General features: G+C 32.3%; 1 protein-coding gene across 1 annotated transcript in view; it reads left to right on the top strand.

Moving 5' to 3' along the window:
* LOC147394255 (alpha-dioxygenase 2-like) overlaps positions 1-18,376 on the top strand; it is a 67,594-nt gene extending 49,218 nt beyond the window's left edge. The window contains exons 3-10 of the mRNA XM_086454350.1: positions 9,702-9,851; positions 9,927-10,060; positions 11,901-12,114; positions 12,866-13,011; positions 13,638-13,868; positions 15,757-15,959; positions 17,140-17,383; positions 17,972-18,376. Coding sequence (XP_086310476.1) covers positions 9,702-9,851; positions 9,927-10,060; positions 11,901-12,114; positions 12,866-13,011; positions 13,638-13,868; positions 15,757-15,959; positions 17,140-17,383; positions 17,972-18,197 — 1,548 coding nt within the window. The 3' untranslated portion in view covers positions 18,198-18,376. The remainder of the gene's footprint in view (positions 1-9,701; positions 9,852-9,926; positions 10,061-11,900; positions 12,115-12,865; positions 13,012-13,637; positions 13,869-15,756; positions 15,960-17,139; positions 17,384-17,971) is intronic.
* The last annotated feature ends 3,241 nt before the right edge of the window (positions 18,377-21,617 follow it).

Here is a 21,617-nt window from a genome sequence, read left to right as displayed (position 1 = left end):
AGAAGTTGTTAGGCCCCCCCCATCCTCTCCACCAAAGGTGGTTACCTTGCTTGGTCATTTTTTTTTTGTAAAACTTAAGAAAATAAATGAAAATGTATGAGAGTGCATCCTCTCCCACTCGTTCGACCAAATCTTTCACACCTCATCTCAGAAGCTCTCTCTTACACCTCTCTCTGTCACAGACCTCTCTCGCACACTTCTCTCTGTCCCACACCTTTGGCTGCTTCTCTTCTTCTCTTCTCGGTCGACAAACATTACACACGGCTGCGCACAGATCTGTATTTACAGATCCCTCTCACGCGAAGCTCTCACTCACTCTCTCTCTCGCACCCTTCTCACGCGAAGCTCTCACTCTCTCTCTCTCGCACATCAACCTCGCACAGATCTGTGTGAGGAGTTCAACTTCGCCTCTTCTTTCTCGACAAACATTTGGATTTTTGGTTTGAATTTTCTAACCCTATAAACATGCAAATTTCAGAATTTTTTTTCAATTTTAATGTCTACTTGATGCAAATTTCAGATTTATATTTTTTCCAATTTTTTTCCAATTTTGGGAAACCCATTTCTTTTGCTAGGTTTTGCTCTATTATTTTGAAGAATGAATTCATGAATTTTGTCTTATATATTATTTTTTATTTTGTTTCTGTTCTTTTGGATTGTTGAGACCACTCTTGAAGTTCTTCTTCTATTTATATAGAGAAACATGATTTAAATAAAATGGATTAGGCAGGACACTTAAATCTTTAATATGTTTACTGAAATGGATAAAATGGATGAAGCAATCTATAAGATTGGGGGTTATATTGCCAGTGACTGATAGTTTTGTTGTCTTTCGAACATGGCAGTGACTGATAGTTTAGCAAATTATTTATTTTCCCCAAAACTCGTATTGCCAAGTAATGCAGCTCCATCTTGCAAACCAAACAGACCAAAGGGGCCAATTCTGTCCAATAATTGGGTGGAGTACTTTCACAATGTTAATAAAAAAGAATACATTGAGTTATTATACCATCAACAAAGCACTTTCACAATGATGGATGCCTTGATGGACCAAATTAGATTCTTAAGCGTCACTCTATGTTGTTTTCAGGCGGTCTTTGGGTTGGCAATAAATTTTCACAATAGCAAGGTGTATGGATTAGGAAGGGTTGAGGAGTTAGAAAGATTAGGCAATATAACCCCCAATCTTATTTGTTTACCATGGTCATCTCTCCATCATTATCCCCTAGAAATTTTTGTCCATGGCTCTAAAATATTTTCTTAGTCATGGTAGCATGACTTCCTAAAACAAGTCATCTTCTAGCTAAGAATTATTAAATGTCGAAGATATTTTTATTTTTTATAATCTACTCAAGTTTCTCTTCAATTCATCATTTTCCTTAGTAAGATTTAAAACCTTACTAAGTTAGTCATGGTAGCATGATTCATAATGTAAGGTTTGGTCGAGTAAGGACTGGATTTCAGTTTTGAGCAAAAGAGTCATTTGAGCTTTGAGTAATTTACACACGCACACACACACATCAATTACTGTATTCTGTACAGTCAAAGATTGAGAACATAGGGATCCCTCACCGTGGGACTGAGAACTGTGCGTTCTTCCAGCTATCTATAAGATAACCTGACATTGCCTTCTGGTTTTTCTCTTTGATTATACATTGTTTAAAAGTCAAAATATATATATGTGATTTCCTTTCACTTATACATTGTGCTTTTCTTTCATTATACATTGCTTTTATTTGGTTTTTCTTCTGATTTTTTTGTTAGTGAACTAAAGATTTTACAAAAAATTGGTGATGAAGTTGAAGTAGAATATGACATGTTTTGTTTCATGCACTATTGTTGTTATTACCATTGACAGATGGAAGATAACAATTCAAAAAGTGTGAAAGCAGATTGGACACCCAAACAACATGAAGTTTGGGTCGAGATATGCTATGAATTAATTAAAAAGGGGATGAGACCACATAAAATACTTGATAAGATCAGATATGAAACATTGGTGAAGGAGTTTAAAAGGATAACTGGCATTTACTATGATAGAGGGCAAATGAAAAATAAGTGGGATAGACAAAAAGGAATTTGGGGACGTTGGAATAAGATTTGCACAAATACTGGCGTCTCTTATGATGTTGAGACTGGTATATTAGATGCAAGTGAGGAGTGATGGGATGGGTGGTTAGAGGTATATTTTTTTGTTACTTCTTTCTTTTATTTATTTAAAAAAAAATTATTTCTTTTATATATATTTAAAATTTTTATTTTTTAAAGCATCATCCAAAAGATGTAATATTTCGATCAAAGCCTTTGATGTTTGCGAAGCAATTAGATGTAATCTTTGGAGGCACATATGCTACTGGTAGCCGGATGTGGTCGCCTGCATCTGGTACAATGCTATCTATATCAGTAAACCAACCAGATAATCTTGGGGATGATCTAGAAGATGTCATGGAGACCTTGCCCCCGGAGTCTCAGACACCTCTAGACATTACTCTTGATGATGCTGATGAGTTAGGGGATGATGCTACCGCTACTGTACCCCAACCCACAGACCCTGTTCGACGCAGAAATCGCGATACTCTACAACTTTAGGGTCGTAGGCAGAAAATTACTACTGTTATGCGAATTGGCCAGTCATTGGAGAAGCTCGTAGATGCAGTTAACAATCAGACATCTACTTCTATCAATCTTACTTCTGTTAAGAAAGGTACTATTCAAGAGTCAATCAACCTCTTAGACCAACTAACAGATATAATCCCCAACAGTGATCTCTATCATTTTGCGTTGAAGATGTTTATGAAGAACAAGCAATTCAGAGAGATTTTTTGTGGGTTACGATCAACATATATTCGTCTTAGGTGGTTGGAGAGCGAGATGACTAATTATCTGGCTGGGAGAAATTGTTAGACATTTTTTCATGTTATTTTTATATTATGTTGGCCTTGAGATGTACCTATAGGGTGCAATATACTTGGTTACTTTTATATTTATGTTGGTTTGATGATGCACCTATAGGGTGCAATATACATTAATTACTTTTTGCACTAATATGATGTAATATACGCTGTTAAATGGATATGTTAATTTTTGTTAGACATATATTATATTTTCTGTTAGATGGATATTATTTGCATTATTGGATGTTTATTGTGATTAATATTATGGATAATGAGTTTTGTTGTATGTGATGGATATCATTTTATTGTGTATTGTAAGTTGGGTGTATATACAACTAATATGGATCCATAAACAGGTCAAATGGATTCAGATATTGATAGCACAAATACTGTTGATACGACTGATACCATGGATTCAAATGATGATACCAATAATATTGTTGGGTCAAGTGTTTTAAATATAGGCACGAGAGGAGCCATCCTAGGTTCTTTATTTTATTGTAGAATGTCTTAGATAGGGAGGATCATAGTAATTGTCCGTTCAAGGGGATTGATTTTGTGCGGAAAACACTGAATAATAATACGACGTGTCACTCATTGTTTAGAATAGAAAGCCATGTATTTGTGAATCTATATTCCATTTTGGACGAACGGGGTCTGCTAAAGATGCAACGATATATTACTATTCAGGAACAAGTAGCGATGTTCCTATTGATAATAGGACATAATCAATGATAAAGAGTAATTGCAGATCGTTTTGTTCATTTACTTGAAACGGTTAGCAAGTACTTCAACATAGTTCTTTTGGCGATTGTGAACTTGTCAATATCCTTGATTGTACCTCCCGACCTCAATGAAGTCTCTCCACACATCCGTAACAATCCTCATTTTTGGCCATATTTTAAGGTAATTTCTCATATACATACACTTTAAATATATTTGTTTTATTAATGTTTATATTAATATAATTAAAAAATATGTAGGGTTGTATTGAAGCGATAAACGGAACACATGTTAGTGCATTTGTACCAATAACAGACCAAATGCAATATGGAGGACATAAGGGATTCACACAAAATATAATGACAACATGTTCGTTTGACATGTTGTTCACTCATATGGTGGTTGGTTGGGAATGATCGGCCAATGATTCACGGGTCTTCCTTGAAACATTGAATACTCCCAATTTAAAATTTTTATATCCTCCACCAGGTCTGTATTTAGGTTCTTTGTCAATTATATATATTTATATTCAAGATTAGGCAATATAAATTTTTTTTGGATAATAGGTAAATACTATTTGGTAGATGCTGGGATCCCGCTCATGAAAGGTTATCTCGCACCTTACCGAGGTGTTCGATACCATCTACAAGACTATCGGAGGTCACGGACAAATGGTCAACAAGAAATGTTCAATCATTTACATTCTTCACTTCGAAATGTGATTGAATGAACCTTTGGAATTTTGAAAGTAAAATGGTCTATCTTGAAGATGATGCATTCCTATAATTTAGATAAACAACGAAACATTATTGTGGCCTGCATGGCATTGCACAATTTTATTAGAAAATATGCGATTGCCGATGAAGAATTTATTTGATTCGAGAAAGAAGGGGCAATGGAAGAGGAAGAAGATGGGATCATTGATCAAGAGTATCCAGTTTCCCCATCAGTAGGTCGTCAGAGTTAACAAACAATGAAAATGCACAGGGATTCAATAGTTGATGCCATTTTTACTGGCAATCATTGATGCATTTTCATATTAATTTTTTTTACTTTGTATTGTAATTATAAATACTGTTATTCGATGTTGGAATAAAAATTATACTATTTTTAATTATATTTCGAAGATTCTATGCTAATTTATTTATGTTCTTTGTATATGATGAATAGCATTAATGGCAAATTATACGTATCCACCATGTTGTTCATGTGGTCGAGTGATGACATTAATCATAGCTAAAACAAAAAAAAATTATGGGAGGATGTTTTATAGGTGTCCATCTTGGCAGGTAATATAATATTGATATTAATGTTGGGTGCATATTTATATTTGGTGAGACTGATATTAATTCATGTGTTATTTTACTTTATAGAGACATGAAGGGTCTTTTGTGTAGGCAGATGAAGTTGACATTATCAATGATAATGTTCCTCAAAATAAAGTAACGGAATCAAATAAGAAGAATGAAAAATATATTTTGTATACATTTGTTGGATGTATATTTTTCATGTTTTTATTTATTTCAATTTTAGTTATTATATTAACTATGATTATTATGTTTAAATGATGTCAGAATGCAAATTAGAAGTTATGTGGATGTGTTATGTATATATGATGTGATGTGGATATGTTATGTATATATGATGTAATGTGAATGTTGAATTGCGAATTATGCAGGTATTTTGTTTATCAGAAAAATTTCATATGTCCATTTTTAAGAGGAGATGCTGTCGAAATTTCTATAGAATTATAAATTTTTCTATAATTTTTTTTTTTTGAATTATAAATATTTTAAAATTAATACAATTATTTTTAAAAAAATTTATATAATTTTATTATATATATATATATATTTAGTGTAATTATATATTTATAAGGGTATTCTGGTAATTTTGTATGCATTTTGAGTGTTCTATCAACTTTAAGGGTATTCTGGTCATTTTACCCTAAACAACAGATTCTAGAAACTGTATCAAACAATAATTACCAGATTCTGGTCAACAGCACAGCACTTTTACAAAGATGTAACAAACAAACTTTTTAGTGTTTCAGCTTCTGACAGCAGATTCTGACAGCAGAAGCTGACAGCAGATTCAGGCAGCTGAATCAAACGGGGCCTTAATGTTTCACCCCAACAAGAGGGTAACACATTTCTTCATCATAACTATGTACATGTGAGTGGGTGCATTTGTGTACAATATGATGCATGAAATTAAGGAAAAAATGGCTTCAGCCCCTACCCTTTCAATCGAACCTTAGTCCAACCTACTGGAGATGGGAGAGGATATGCATTACATATTAAGATTTCTAAAAAGAAAATAAAGTAAATGGATAGAAGAAGAAAATGCAAACTTTAAAAGTAAACTACATCTTAACCCACCTTGTCCCTTGAGAGTCTTGAATGAACTTGATCTTTGAGAAGTGAACTTGAAAGTTGAATAATATGGTTGAGGTTTGAGTGAGTTGAAGGTTAGAAGATGATAGAATGAGTAGAGATTTTGTTGATTGAAAGTTGCGAGGTGGGTGAAGGTTCTTAAATAGAAGCTTAGGTTGAGAGAAGGCTAAAGTGAGTAGAAATTCGGGTAGAGTTTGGAATAGAGAAATAGGGGCTTGAGAGCATGAATTATTCATAGAAATTGAGGTTATTTATAGAGTTCTTAGAGAACTCTTGGGGGTAAAATGGTCCAACCCTAAAAATAAAGATAATGGACTTGAGATTTAGGTTATTTCTTTTGAAATTTTCATTTGTGTGAGGGTAAAGATGATATTTATGAAGAAACCCAAAAAATATTCTTTGATCTTTGGTTTTTTGGTAAATAGAGGTGAGAAAATAAAAAACACTTTTGAGATGGTAAGTAGAGGAGTGACATGCGTAAAGGTAAAGTGGTAGGTGAAAAGTAAACCTTAGTTCATTTATAAATAACTTATAAAACAAGGGTGGATGTTTTTTTTAAATGATCTAATGAGAGAACTCCATGTATGTAATTGAAGATTTCCCCCTTTTGAAGGTATGATTGGAAGTTTTCTCAACTTTATGGAATAACCAAAGACCAAAGACCCTTTTTGGTTTGACCACCCTATTTGTGAAGGGTGTTTTTAGATTTTCACATGAGGGAGTTGACTCTCCAATTAGATGATGCATCAGTGTTGGGCTTATAATAGACTTGGATTATGGATTTTGGGATTTGAGAGTGGACGTGGTTTTGGATTTAGACAATGAACTTGATTTTGGATTAGAAGGTGGATTTTATCTTGGGCTTAGGTTGGGTTAGGAAATGGACTTTGGTTATGGTATGAGTGATGGATCGGTTAATGGAGAATGAAAGGTAGGAAATTACAGTAGATTAGGGATAAAGTGGAGCATGACATGATGGATTTATGCATGAAGATGATGCTAAGTAACAATATGGGCTCGTTGAGAGGCTTGAGTTCTAAATTGGAGACAACTTGAGAAAATTTGGATTTTTCTAATGGGTTGATGCAAATTGGAGTATCTACACAAAAAATTCACATCTATCTTTAGTAGAGAATAAAAGGTAAAAGTTGTTATATAAATGATAGAGTTTTACTAAGTATTAGATGCATGTTAGATTGGTATAAACGAAGATGACTAGTCAATGATCATTAATAGTCTATAGTAGTTAGAAAATATTGATCTACTTTACTGGCCCATTTATTAAGGTTTTAGTCAACGGCTAACCTGAACCAAAAAATCAGTCACCCAAGTATGACAGAGACAGACCATATAATTAGGAACTAACGGTGCGACTCTACACTAGTGAAGTATTGGATCAATCGTATCTTGATTGAGATATACATATCAATTGTGATCCTCAACTCTCTATTATAGTACTCTGTCATTGTATGTTATATTATAGGTTGATGTTGTATATTTGGTATTTCAAGTTTATGATAATATTTTATTCCACTTTATTTCACGGTTGTAGAGATCTTTTAAACAAATTTATACTTTAACAAACTTGCATTGTTTACAAATGAATTTGTGTGATTAATCTGTATATTATGACTATGATTTAGAAACATACGTATAGATAAAGTAGTTGGTTCATGTTGTAAGGGCATGTTAATATATTCTTGGCAGTACATGCCCATATTTCTTTCTGTTATATATAAATAAAAGAAGTAATTAGATATACTTGTTACTTTTGTTTATGTATCATATTTAATTATTCTTCCCCTACAATATATGATATCATTGTTAGAAATATTGATATTTTATATGTTTATCATTGTAGGAGAATATCTCACACCTCGAGATTCTAACAAAATCTTGGGATGCATGTTAGGATTTTAGGCATGACACCTTGGCGTCGTATTTACCCCCTTTTCACGTAATGTTAGTATAATATTCATCAACAATAATAAGTTTTTGTAAAAATTGATTTTAGTAAACTCACAATGATCATCAATTACCATACATTTCATGCAACGTAATAGTATTGTGTTACGATGCACAATAATAAGGAGTATTACGATGCACCCTACCATATTAAAAAAATATAAGATAAGTAAAAGTTAAAGTGAGAGACTATTTGCACACACCAAAAATACTCTACGCACCCATCTGACCTTAAAATATATATAAACAAAGAAATTTACGCTTTCACACTTTTTACAAATTCTTAATGCACATATCCTAACATGCAAAACAAAAAACCGATTTCATAAAGAAGAAGAAGAAGAAGAAATAGAGAGAGAGAGAGAGAGAGAGAGCGAGAGAGAATAATAATAATAATAAGAAGAAGAAGAAGAAAAGATTGGTTTGCTGAGTTGGTGCATAGAGAATAAACATTTCTTTCATTCTGTATTCATGGGGGTGGGTGCATAGAGAATCAAGTTTAATTTAGTGTGTAAGTTGAAATTTTTTACTTTTTAGGTGTTGTGTTAATGTCTTGTATTCTCTCAATCAGGCCTGAAAGGGGGGGGGGGGGGCAACACCTCTTCCCAGGTATGTGGGCCCGACCCAATTTTTTTTTAAAGGTATGAAAAGGGTAATCACGTAATATTTTCTTAAGGGGTTTACTATTTTTGGGGGTTTATATTTTGAGGAGTTTTACATGCTTTAGTAACTCTCGGTTATATAAATAGAGATGTCTAAGACTATAAAACTAATGAGAAAATAGTGATTGTTTTTATTATGTTCCATGCACGTAAGCACATTGCCGAACCACATAAATCCTTGTGTTTTCTGCGATTGTATTGTCTTTGCTGTTTCAATTTTTTCACATTATGTGTGTATGCTAAGCAAGTGGGTAAGTAGAGTATTTTTGGTGTTTGCAAATAGTGCCATCCAATGTTAAATCCGTCTCTCTTTTTTCTCTCTTGCTTGTTTTACCAAAACATGCTCTAAAATTTGGAAAATTCCCAAAACAGTAGTCTGTCTTCTCATTTTAGTTATGAAAATGATATATTATTGTTTTTGAAATTAAAACATTTGAGTCAAAGTAGGGAAAAATATTATTGTTTTGTAAAGTAAAATTTTTTTAACCGTTTATTAGAAGGGTCAGGATCCCTTGACTCCTAAGAATAACTCATGAAAAAAATAGATGATCCTAACCCTTTAAATGTAAAATCCAATGGTTGACATTTATCCTTGGGATAAGTATCACCAAGATTTGTGTTATCAAGATACTCATAAATCTCAACCATTAGATTTTGTGTTTAACGGGTCGGGATCATGTGTTTTTTTCATAAGTCATTCTTAGAAGTCAATGGATCCCAAACCTTATTAAAATTAAAGCTAAAAAAATATTTATTATTTTACATAGAAAATTTTCCGTACTTTAACCAATATGTTTTAATTTTGAGAATGATAATTTATGGTTTTCAAAATTAAAACAAATATTCTTAATGTTTTGGGAATTTCCCTTTCTTGTAAATCCTTCCACACTCTAATGCAATTTAACAATTCATCTATAATATAATATATAGAAATTAATAATGTATGGGGTAACAATTTTGAATGTATAATTTAACTCATAATAAATGCTTGGAATTTGTTGATAATATTCACATTTTATTTTGTTGTTCAAAACTTGATAGAATGTAATTTCATTTTACAGTTGTTGGAGCCTCACCCTACAATTGTAGCCTCAAAGCTTTTAATGAGGAAGAAATTGATAGACAATGGAAAACAATTCAACTTGATGGCTTGTTCATGGATACAATTCATGGTTCATGATTGGGTAGATCATATGGAGGACACTAAACAAGTAAATTTCAGTTCTTAATTAGATGTAGATTCTGAAGTAAAAAGATTTTGATGTCTCATATATTATAATATGTAGGTGGAGATTAGAGCTCCTCATGATATTGCAGATGGATGCCCATTGAAATCATTCAAGTTTCTTGAAAGCAAAAAAGTTCCTACAGGTTCATCTGATGTAAAGACAGGATTCTTCAACACGAGGACTTCTTGGTGGTAAGGACTTGGGGGAGTATTTTTACTCTCTTCTAAGGTTTTTCATTCCAATGTTCAATCCTTATATAATAAAAAAAATCACTAGATATCACACATAAGTAGGGCTTAGTTGAGCTTTAACCCGGCCCTAAGTAGGTGGGCTATATCTTAGAACAGCCCTATACCCATATCGGACCTAAGTTGATCAATCCCTACCCCAGCCCAACTCTAACAGGTAAAGGTAATATACAAATGATTTATTAGCCTTGGACCAATAAAAATGATTTAAAATATTGAATTGATGGATAAATTGTAATTTCAATTTATTTTACTTTTAATTAAGTTATATATATATATATATATATATATTCTTATCATGGTTATTCCTCCCACCCTTTGAGTGAGACTAATCCTACGATCACATGCATCGCCCCCTTAGAAAGTCCTATGTGTAACTGGTTGAGTTGAGGGTCTATCGGACCGTGGAGGGTGACCCTAAGGAATTCATTGCTTCGTGGGGTTTCGAACACTTTGAGAAGCTTATTAAGGCTCACTAGGGTTCTGATACAAAAGCATGCATCAAATTATATTTAAGATATAGTAGTGGGCCAGGATAGGCCAGGCACTATTAAGCCCTCCCCAACCTGAATTTGATGGGTTGAAAATTTTAGAACCCAGCCAAACCTTTGCAAGCTCAATATCAAGACTTAACTATAAATATATATATATATAATATATATATATATATATATATATATATATATATATATATATATATATATATATATATAGATATATATTTTTTGGTGTGGGCCGATCTAATGGGCCAGTTGATTCAATTGGCTTACGTTTAGATAAAATATTGTTGATATAGGGCCTTGAATGTAGTCGGTAATCAATCACCAGGCATGCATTGTACACTAGGTAAGTATCATGGCTTATTTATCAAATTAAAAACTCCTAAAACAGTAGACTGTTCACTTTAATTTCAAAAAAGGTAATTTAATTTTTTTTACTTAACTGGGGAAAAGAAAGGACAATGATTATAAAAGAGTCTTTACTGACATTATGTACCAAATAGTCCTTCAGTGAATAATACTGACCATTTAAATCCCACTTAATAAAATAATCCATAAAGGCAAAATGTGCATAACCAGTTTTGAAATTAAAACATTTTAATTCCAAAAATGGTAATTAATGTACTGTTATTTCTAAAATTGATAGTTTAGAATTTCCAACCTTTTATTTCTTCCGATTTGGTAATTCCCCCAGTATTATATACTTATACATTGTTTTTAAGTAAGAGAAACTAGGATTTCAAAGTATGAGAGGTCTGCATTCTGAGATAACTAGATGTAATATTTTACTAAAACAGTGATTTCTTCTCATCTCATACTTGGACATATGCTCTGTTGATATACCTAGCATATTTAAATGTCAAATTTCAAGGCATAGGCACTGAAATGTATGTAACTCATGATTTACAGAGATTTAGAGGCATTCCCCCTCCCCCTAATATTCAGATTTCAAAATTTACATCAAGGCAAACTCATTTGATTTTCTTTGGGACAATTGCGATATATCAAAAGATATGCACAACTTCTCATTGAATCAACCATCTTGTTTATCACAAACATTAATTCCTTGGCCAATAATAAAATCTCCATGGAAACTGATCTCTTAGGCTTCATGAACCTTGGTTTATTTTATTTTAGTTCAACTCATGAGGCTTCATTCATGGATTCCACTACCAACATTTCATATGCATTAGTAATTTTACCATATATCCATCCTTTTAGCTTCAAATTAACAGAGACAAATATTCAAGAAAGACACATTTAATTAGCTAATGTTTGACTAGGGATGGGAGCGTAATTTATGGGAACAACAAAGAAAATCTAGGAAGAGTAAGGACATTCAACGATGGGAAATTGAAGATTGCAGAAGACGGACTACTTAAACATAATGAGATGGGGATCCCTATATCAGGTGATGTTCGGAATTTTTGGGCTGGCCTCTCCGTATTGCAAGCGTTATTTGTCAAGGAACACAATGCTGTTTGCGACATGCTCAAAGTGAGTTCATGTTCACAATTTGTTTTCTTTTTCTCATTTCAAATGTTTATTATTTAAGATTGGATTAGAGAGTCCAATGTGATAAATTTCTTTAATTTATTTAGTGACCCATAGCTAGAGGTGTCATACATTTTGGTTAATTGATCACAAAAATAAATTGATTATATATATATATACTAGGAGGTGGTATCAAAAGGGTTTATTTGTATTTTAAAATATTGATAAAGGGATTTTTGAAAATTATTATTAAAATGAATCATTATATTAAATTTAAATATAAAAGTGGTGGCATTAGATGATTTTGAAATAAAAAAAATTGGCAACATTGGAGAGGTCTTTTAGGATCCAAATTCCATCAGGAAAGTGATCGATCCATAAAAGATAGATCAAGGAGGAGAAGGCGAGTCTAGAGATTAGATCTATTTCACGAAAAGGAGAATCGTTAATTTCACTTTTTTGGATTAATGCCGATGGCTTCAATTCAAGGTATGTAACGATACACCCTAATACTTTATAGACATAAGTTTGTTAATGGTTATACATCTTGAAATTGATAATCCTGAGTTCATCTTGAATAGTTAGACGATTTTAATTATGTGGATAGTTGTATAAATTATTATCTAGACATGTGAGTAAAGAGTGAATAATCAAAATAATGCTTACATTATCAAGAGTAACTGATGAAACAATTTTCTAATTTATGCTTTGCTTCCAATTTGTGAAGATTGATTGAGTGATTATAATCTTTTAGGTACACTACCCTTATTATGACGACGACAAACTTTATGAACATGCAAGACTGGTAACTTCAGCTGTCATTGCTAAAATTCACACAATCGATTGGACTGTGGAACTCCTCAAGACTGATGCTCTTCTAGCAGGGATGAGGATCAACTGGTAAGACATATAAGATAATTAATCTTTTACTTGTTAACCAGAAAAGATAATTGATTTATTTCTTACTGGAAGGAATTAATGTCACTATATATAAATAGTTTAATTGGTAAAGTCTTTGGGTGATGATATATTAGAGACATGGGTTCGAATCCCGCAAGCAATGAGTTACTGATTTATTAAATTAAAAAAATAGTCAATATACTATTTATTACAATTTTTCTATACTGTTTCTTATTTATTACTATTATTATTATTTTTTTTTTATATATTTAAGTGTGTAGGTGGGTTATGATTTGAGGGTACAATCTTTTTTCTCACCGTTGTTAGAATATAGAGATAGAGTATTTTTTGGTCATTGTGCTCATAGACTCTTCAATGAATGCCACGTCGACTATATCAAGGATAGTTTAATAAATTAGGGATGCCGTTTGCGAGCAATTTTTTTTCATAGAGACACATTACATAAAGGTGCATGTGATATATATGGAATAACTACCTATGTGATAAAACAAAATTAATTAGGATAGTATAATAATCAAATTTTATAGTTTCTTAAGTTTATTTATTTATTTATATTTGTTCCTTAGTTTTTTTTTCAGCTACTAAAGAAGTTATTATTGGAGTAGGTACGGAATTCTGGGAAAGAGATTCAAGGATACGTTCGGACACATTTTTGGACCAAAACTGAGTGGCTTAGTCGGTCAAGATAGGCCAACAGATCATGGTGTTCCCTACTCTCTTACTGAGGAGTTTGTAAGCGTCTACAGAATGCATTCACTTCTACCTGATGAACTCTTTCTTAGGGATATTAAGTCTACTACAAGTTTAGAAGATTATTGCCCACCTTTATTAGAAGAGTATATCTCTCCCACTCTCTTACACACACACATACATATACAGCAATGCTAACTTTCAAGGCTTTTATTTTTTCAATATTACTCTTATTCATTTTGTCATTTAGTGAAAAACATAATGGTATATTAAATTTTTTTCATAATAAATATTTATTTATGTAATTGATACTTCTCTCTTTCATAATATCTATATATATATATAGATATATATTATGGGAAATGCTAATATCTAAAATTTTATGGGGACGTTAGTATTGACCAACACTTTTTTTTTTTTTTTTTCTAGTAGTATCTTCAACATTTTATTTTTAGTGAAAAACATCAAGGTATGCTAATTTTTTACATAATAAATACATTTATTATATCTTTAATAAATACATTTATTATAATGGTATTGATTGCCTAAGAATTTAGAACAAAAAAATGTATTTAAATCAAAAGAGTAAAATGTACTTAACATTTATTACATAAACAAACATTTATTATATAAAAGATCAACATATTCTTGTATTTTCACTAAAAGATAAAATAAAAAGAGATATTAAGATAATTGGATTTGGTGGACAATACTAATATTCCCATGAGATCTTGGACGTTAGCATTTCGCTATATATATAACACTCGTATTTTGTTAAAAATCATCAATGATTTTCTACATACTCAAGTGCACTCTCAATGTTATTTCCAGTATTATTTTAAGTCACTTTAATATTTTTCAATAATATTATAAGATATATCAAATCATATTCAGCGTAGCTCATCATAAATGATTGGTTGTGATAGTTATTAGAATAATATATTTACGATTCATAGTATCAATTGGTATTTTGTAACCATTGTTAGAAGCAAATTATCATTTCCAGTATTGGAAAATCTTGGTTAAATAGGAATCCACCTAAGACATCCTGTTACACTAGCAATGAATACGCAAAGGCAGTTGGCAAGAATGATAGGAATGAATAACATGGAGGTATTGTGATGTCCATTGGCAGTTTACGAGCAAGCATTCTTTAAAGAGTCGCGATCCATAGAGATGTCCCATTCCTATAATAACATAGTTCTTACTTGGTGTATTTTGGTTGAAAATTAAACACATCGGATTACATGTCAGGTAGAAAACAGTTTGGCTAGGAGTCCAATATGTTTTAAACTCCTACAAAACAGGCCATGTAGACACTATTCCTACAGTGTAGGAATGGGACACCTTACTCGATCTCAATTCTTCTTTTAATTATCTGTCCTTGAGCTCTTGACTTCAAGAGTGTAAGATCGAGGATGTCTATTTCCCACTAAACCTAGATTTTTTTATTTTATTTTTTATTATCTAGATAATATTCACTCGATTCGGTCTAACCATAATTAGTACTTATTAATGTTACCAATTCTAAATATTTTTTCTTGATCTCTAATGCACAACAGTCATTTACGATGATTAGGTATATTGTTGATGATTCATAATTGCATCACATATATTACGCTAGTACATGCCCATCCATAGAGGAGAAATCCCCCCTAAAGGTAGAGAAAAATTGAAAATTTTCCAAGACGATAGACTATCATTTTAATTTTGAAAATGGTAAATCAACATTTTCAGAATTAAAACATTTTGGTTGAAGTGGAATTTTTTTCTTTTTGTATTTTATAAAATAATTAGTATTTTTCCTGGCTTAATTTCAGTAAACCAAAATAAATTTTTTCACCCCACTTTAACTAAAATGTTTTAATTCTGAGAATGGTAATTTACTGTTTTCCTACTATTTTGGGAATTTTTCAAATTCCAGCAACATATGTTTTTGGTAAAACAGCCCATCAATGTATATATTACTTCATCTCTTGCACAATTATTTACATATTGGATTTAATTGGAAGGTGTGTGGTGTTGGTAATGCAGGATCAGCATGAAGGAAATGGTGGGGTTAGAAGGTGAGAAAAGACTTTCAAAAATAGGAATGGAGCAAATGATGGTATCGATGGGTCATCAATCAAGTGGAGCCCTCACCCTTTGGAATTATCCCTCATGGATGAGAAACCTCGTGGCTCATGATATTAATGGAGTTGATAGACCCGATCATGTTGATATGGCTGCCTTGGAAAGTAATTATAATCTCCCTTTCATTCACAATATTTTTTTTTTATATACAATTATTATTAGGATAATTTTAGATATATATCCCTCTAGATTTTAGTGAATTTAATTTGACGTATCCCTGCATTTTTAATTAATGATATTCACCCCCTTGACAGTGGTCTTCAATGACAGACTAAATATAAAATGAACAAAATACCACCCTCACATTTTGCAAGCAAATTCCAATGAATTTTGATAGGTTCCCCCAACGAACACCTTAACCACTTAGACACGCAATATACCGTCACACTCTCCAGTTATTGTTTGCAGTGGATTTGCCATGGACACCTTTTTTTTGGACGAGATGTGGGATCGGCTCCGATACTAAATTTTAAGTAGGCAAATCAATATGCCAAAAGGCCTAGATCCATTGGAATGTGTCAAATTTAAGTCTGGGGAATATTCTCCCATCTTAGCCGGCCATTTGCTTGATGGAGAATCTGAAACCTCATTTGTGAATAGTATTATTTTTACCAAAACATGCACTAAAAATTTAAAAATTATCAAAACGGTGCACTATTATTCTTGATTTCAAAAATGATACTTTACTGTTTTTGAAAATACGTTAGTTTACCAAAACGGTAAAATTTGAAATGAATAGTGTATTGACATCAAAAATGCCCTTTTAATATCTTTTTAATAGAACAACATATACACCCCCTATTTAAGTAACACAGGTTAGAAATATAACTGTTAACTCTAATGGATATGATGATTTCCGAATTTTCAAATCTATCGACGTTGAAATTGTTTTCAAGGCCATCAAGTATAGAAATAAACCAAATTGTTAAAGGAACCATCACTGTATTAAAACAGTAATATTTCTATCTGCTTACTTAAACATGAGATATGTATAATGCTTTAAAAAAAGATACTAAAAGGGCATTTTCGATATCAAAACATTGTTCATTTCAAATGTTACTGTTTTGATAAAATAACTTATTTTTAAAAATGGTAAATTACACTTTCCAGAATTAAGATGAATGGTGCACTATTTTGGTTATTTTCAATTTTTATGCAAGATTTTGATATTTTCTCTACTATTTTTTTTCTTTTCATTACTGTCCACTACATCAATTTTATGCTCTTTACTTGTATTACAAGTCGCTCTTTGAAATAATTTCCCAAAATGTTGATGATGCCCAGTTTACAGAGATAGAGAAAGAGGAGTAGCTCGATATAACGAGTTTCGAAGAAATATATTGATGATTCCCATTAGCAAATGGGAAGATTTGACTGATGACAAAGAAGTTGTTGAAGTTCTTCATGAGGTGTATGGAGAAGATGTTGAGAAGCTTGATTTGCTTGTTGGCCTTCATGCAGAGAAGAAGATCAAGGGCTTTGCCATCAGTGAGACTGCTTTCTTCATCTTTCTACTTATGGCCACAAGGTATGTATCTTATATCATAATTTTAAATCTCATTGAGTTGACTTGAAACTCAATCTATTTGATTCCACTCCATCAAATTTTGTGTTGACTCGCATTACATGAAAACTGAAAATTTTGACAATAAAATTTGATGGGCCAAGGCCCATGAATTTTAGAAACCAAATTTCGATTGTCCAGGGCCGTTGAATATTTTATGTTCCTTAGATTTGATGGCTTAGAGCCATCAAATTTCTCTCATCTGTCATTAATTTGATGGTTTCGATCCATTGAAATATTATTTTTTTACCAATAAACAATTTTACACTTTGTTCTGTCAAATTTTATAAATTTCGACGGCGTTGGGCTGTCAAATTTAGGCTTTTTTCACATTGTGTTGGCCCGTGAAATAATTTGAACCAACCGTTGATTTGATGGTGGAAAACATAAATAAATAATGAGTAATTTTAAGGTACCTTGGATATTTTGTTGAAATATAGAAAACCTTTGCCAATAACCCCTGATTCAATTGGGGAGACTTCAAATTTTATTTTTTGATTGAAATCTACTTATTATCATCATTTTCTAAAAACATGATTGATGTTTAATTAGGAGGCTGGAAGCGGATCGTTTTCTCACAAGCAACTTCAACTCCCAAGCCTACACTGAGAAAGGTTTAGAATGGGTTAACAAAACGGAGAGCCTAAGAGATGTGATAGAACGACATTACCCAGAAATGACGAAGAAATGGATGAGGAGTTCAAGTGCATTTTCTGTGTGGGATTCAATTCCAGCACCCCAAAATTATATTCCCCTTTACTTACGCCTTGCCCCTTGATGTGTGTTTCATTTTGTTAATAATTCTCCTGTCTTTCAAACTATTATTATCTTATTAGAAAAACAAGAACTGAACCAATGCACTAAAAGAACCTAGCATCAGTAGTCGTCATAGCACTGTCGATGTTAACTACGACCCATTTTGTGGGAGCTTTGTTGAAATTTGTGGCCATTGAAGTCTTACTATTTCTCATTAGCCTTTTCATCGTGTTATATGACATAGTGATGATGATTTGTTTGAGATGGGGCACATGCATTGCCCTTTCCACAACACCCTACCAAAACATGTGGCTCTCAAACCATTAACTGCTCCTGAGGTTGGTCTCCATAGACTCCATCCTTGACGACATCCTATTGTTTCCTCGGTTCCTGCAACTAGTGTGGTGAAAGGGTAAGTAATTGGAGAGTTACCCAATAGAGATAAGGTAGTCAACAAATGCTAGCAGGCATTAAGAGTGAGTAAAAGCGCCTGGACACTTTTTCAAGTAACTGGATGGTTGGAAATTTTAGGGATTTGGGGATTCGTCACCTAATTTAGGTCTGAGAACCATAAAATAACTCTAAATTGGATTTGAGACGGTCTACGAATAAGACAAAATGGGTAAGGGATCAAGTTACAAGTTGCGGAAGATTTAAGGCACCAAACTTGCTTAGCTAGAAAATCGATCTATACTACAACCAAAAATTATCCTAAGATCAATTAGAAGGACTATGGTCAAGGATGCTATTCGAAGGGCAATGTTCGTCATTAATTTCTCATTAACATAATGGAAACACAAAAATAAATTTCCAATCACATGAGTATGGCGTAGCACAATTCAATGAGTGGATTCACAATTTGATGAAATCAAATTCAAATTCAAAATGTGCCACATTGCACAAGATCACGGGTCAATCCAATTTAAATCTTATGCATGAAAACTATCCGTGAGATCCATGAAATAATGAGTCGATTTTACACACATTTTTGAAGAAAAAAATAATTATATATTACCAATAAAAAAAAGATAAGTACTTCTAAATACATGAAATAAATCAAACATTTAGGCACTAATCAATCTATTCCTTGTCACACAGTGCAGTGTTGAACGTAATGTCTAACGAAGTCAGTGTGGCACGACTCATTATTTTATATAAGTTATACAATCGGAAATCATATATCAATGGCTCAAGTTACACTTTCTTTTGATCTCAAAATCTTAAAATATATGTTACTACATTGATTATGGTTTGGAATAATCTACTTTTGTATTATCGTTTTAAAAAAAAAAAACGAGTAATATTGATGTGACCTCAAGATTGTCATTAATTCTCTGTGTGCGTGAGACCATAGATGTTTTTCATCAAAATATGAGTGGAAAATATCTATGGTTCTATGTGCATCTTCACATCAGCAAAGTCATAATCCATGTCAATCTTGAGGTCACTCTAATATGATTCTTAAAAAAATGCTAAAGTGACTTGAAATAACACAATGTAACAGTTTAAGTATAGAAAATTATAAATGCTTTTTCTCATACTCGAGGATAATCGATGGTTCTATGCCGTGCTGAGAGTGCTACCTTCATTATTATTTCAAGTTTCAATGGAAAGGCCGTCTTTATTTATATTCAAGCTGCTATGTTCTTGGTTGTTATTCTAAAAAAGCTTTTTAAGATACAGATGCCACGTACGTTCATGGTGTTTTTCGTGTTAGATAAAAGTAAGTGATCTTCGTTGCAAGATTTGATTAGTGTTTAAAATATATCGAACTCATAAATCAACAGTACACTCAGTCCTACGTGTTTTAATTTCAAATAAAATGTGTCAGACACCGTTTGTTGCTATTGGAACGAACAACGTTGTCGATCGAGATTCTAAATATAGTGACACAAATAAAAGCAGATATAAAGACGAAAGAAAGAAAGAAAGATGCTTGCATTGTTGTCTCCATCTTCAGATATAATTATTTTCTTTATTCTTAAAGTAAGTTTTATTTAATGTTTAAACTTTAAAGTTGAGCAAAGTTACATTATTGATTTGACATGGTTCAGATTAAATTATTAAATAAAAAAATAAACTGCCAAAAAGTTGGTCATGGGATTCGTGGTAGAGTCAGTGCACACCGCATGACTCTCTTTGAATATTTTTAAAGCTGATTCTAACTTAAGTGCTCTCGGCCTTTTTAAGATACTGACTTAAAGTCCTCCCAACCTGTTCAATCTTAACAATAATTTATATATTAATGGGATATGTGTCGCCTTGAATTTAGCATAATTAAAAATATATACAATAAATTTGAGAACCTTGCTACAGTAATTCGTAATAACAGGTCAGAAGAACTGTGGATAATCATCATTTCCTCGAGTATATAACAATCGTATTCCGAGGAAAAGCATTATTATGATTTCCTACCCACTTTATCTTCAGAGTAGTGCCAAGGGTTATTTTAAGTCCTTCTAAAATTTTTACTTTCTAAGTTTAAAGAACCAAAATCTACGGTGAACCCATCATGAAATTAGGATTAATTGAGAAGAAATACTTCTAACATGTGAACATATAATATATACACGATACAAAACAGTTCCAAAAGATTGATTTTCTCAAAGTCTCTTTTCTTGAAACTAAACAGCTCCAATTAGAAAAGAATGCTTTAGAAGACACCCAATTAGCTTCTTGAATCTCAGAACCATCAACAAGACCTTAACTCACTTCCTCCACTTGCTTAAAAATATTTTCTTTTTGCAATTTAGTGCCTTTAAATACTCTCTTGTTTCTCTTTCCATAAAGAGAAGTACATAATTGAGCAGAAGCACACACAAAGCATTTGAAATATTTCCTTGTTTGTGAATTGAACTATTTTTATCATTGTAGAGGTGGATTTCGGTGATGGCATTGATGGACTCTGCCTTATTGATCCAAAATTGCTCCTTCCACCTGCTTGTAAGTATCGGTGTGGTACTTACCAAGAATTCTTCGACGTTCAAGTTAGATTTGCAAAAGAATAATGATACTAACCGATAGATCAATTCTTCCTCAATCGGCCCCCTTCTCCTCAAAAAATTATCCCTTCAGCCTCTGTCAATTCTTCTATTTATAAGTCCTTTATCCAAATCGAGGTTTCCCCCTCTAATAGGATGTGGTCCTAGAAAATTCCTTGATTAGTAAGATCTTAAACGAAAATGGGATCTTTAGGATTGGATCCACAATTCTATGGAGAGTTCCAGACTTGACATGCGTAAATCAAGATTACAAATATACTCAGACCAGGCCTACCTTGCTTGGTAGGCCAAGTCTTAACTAATGCTACTTTGCCCTTCCAGCTAGATTTGACGTTTTCTATCTTGGTTTGTCTTACTATTGGGCAATGCTGGAAATACTAACTTACACATAGTACCACTTAAATAGCTTTGACACATACACGATCTTGATAATCATACAA

The sequence above is a fragment of the Akebia trifoliata genome, chromosome 9 (assembly GCF_017979445.1).
Source record: "Akebia trifoliata isolate Shusen 1 chromosome 9, ASM1797944v1, whole genome shotgun sequence".
Taxonomy (NCBI): domain Eukaryota; kingdom Viridiplantae; phylum Streptophyta; class Magnoliopsida; order Ranunculales; family Lardizabalaceae; genus Akebia; species Akebia trifoliata.
This window is presented reverse-complemented; position numbering and strand designations above follow the sequence as displayed.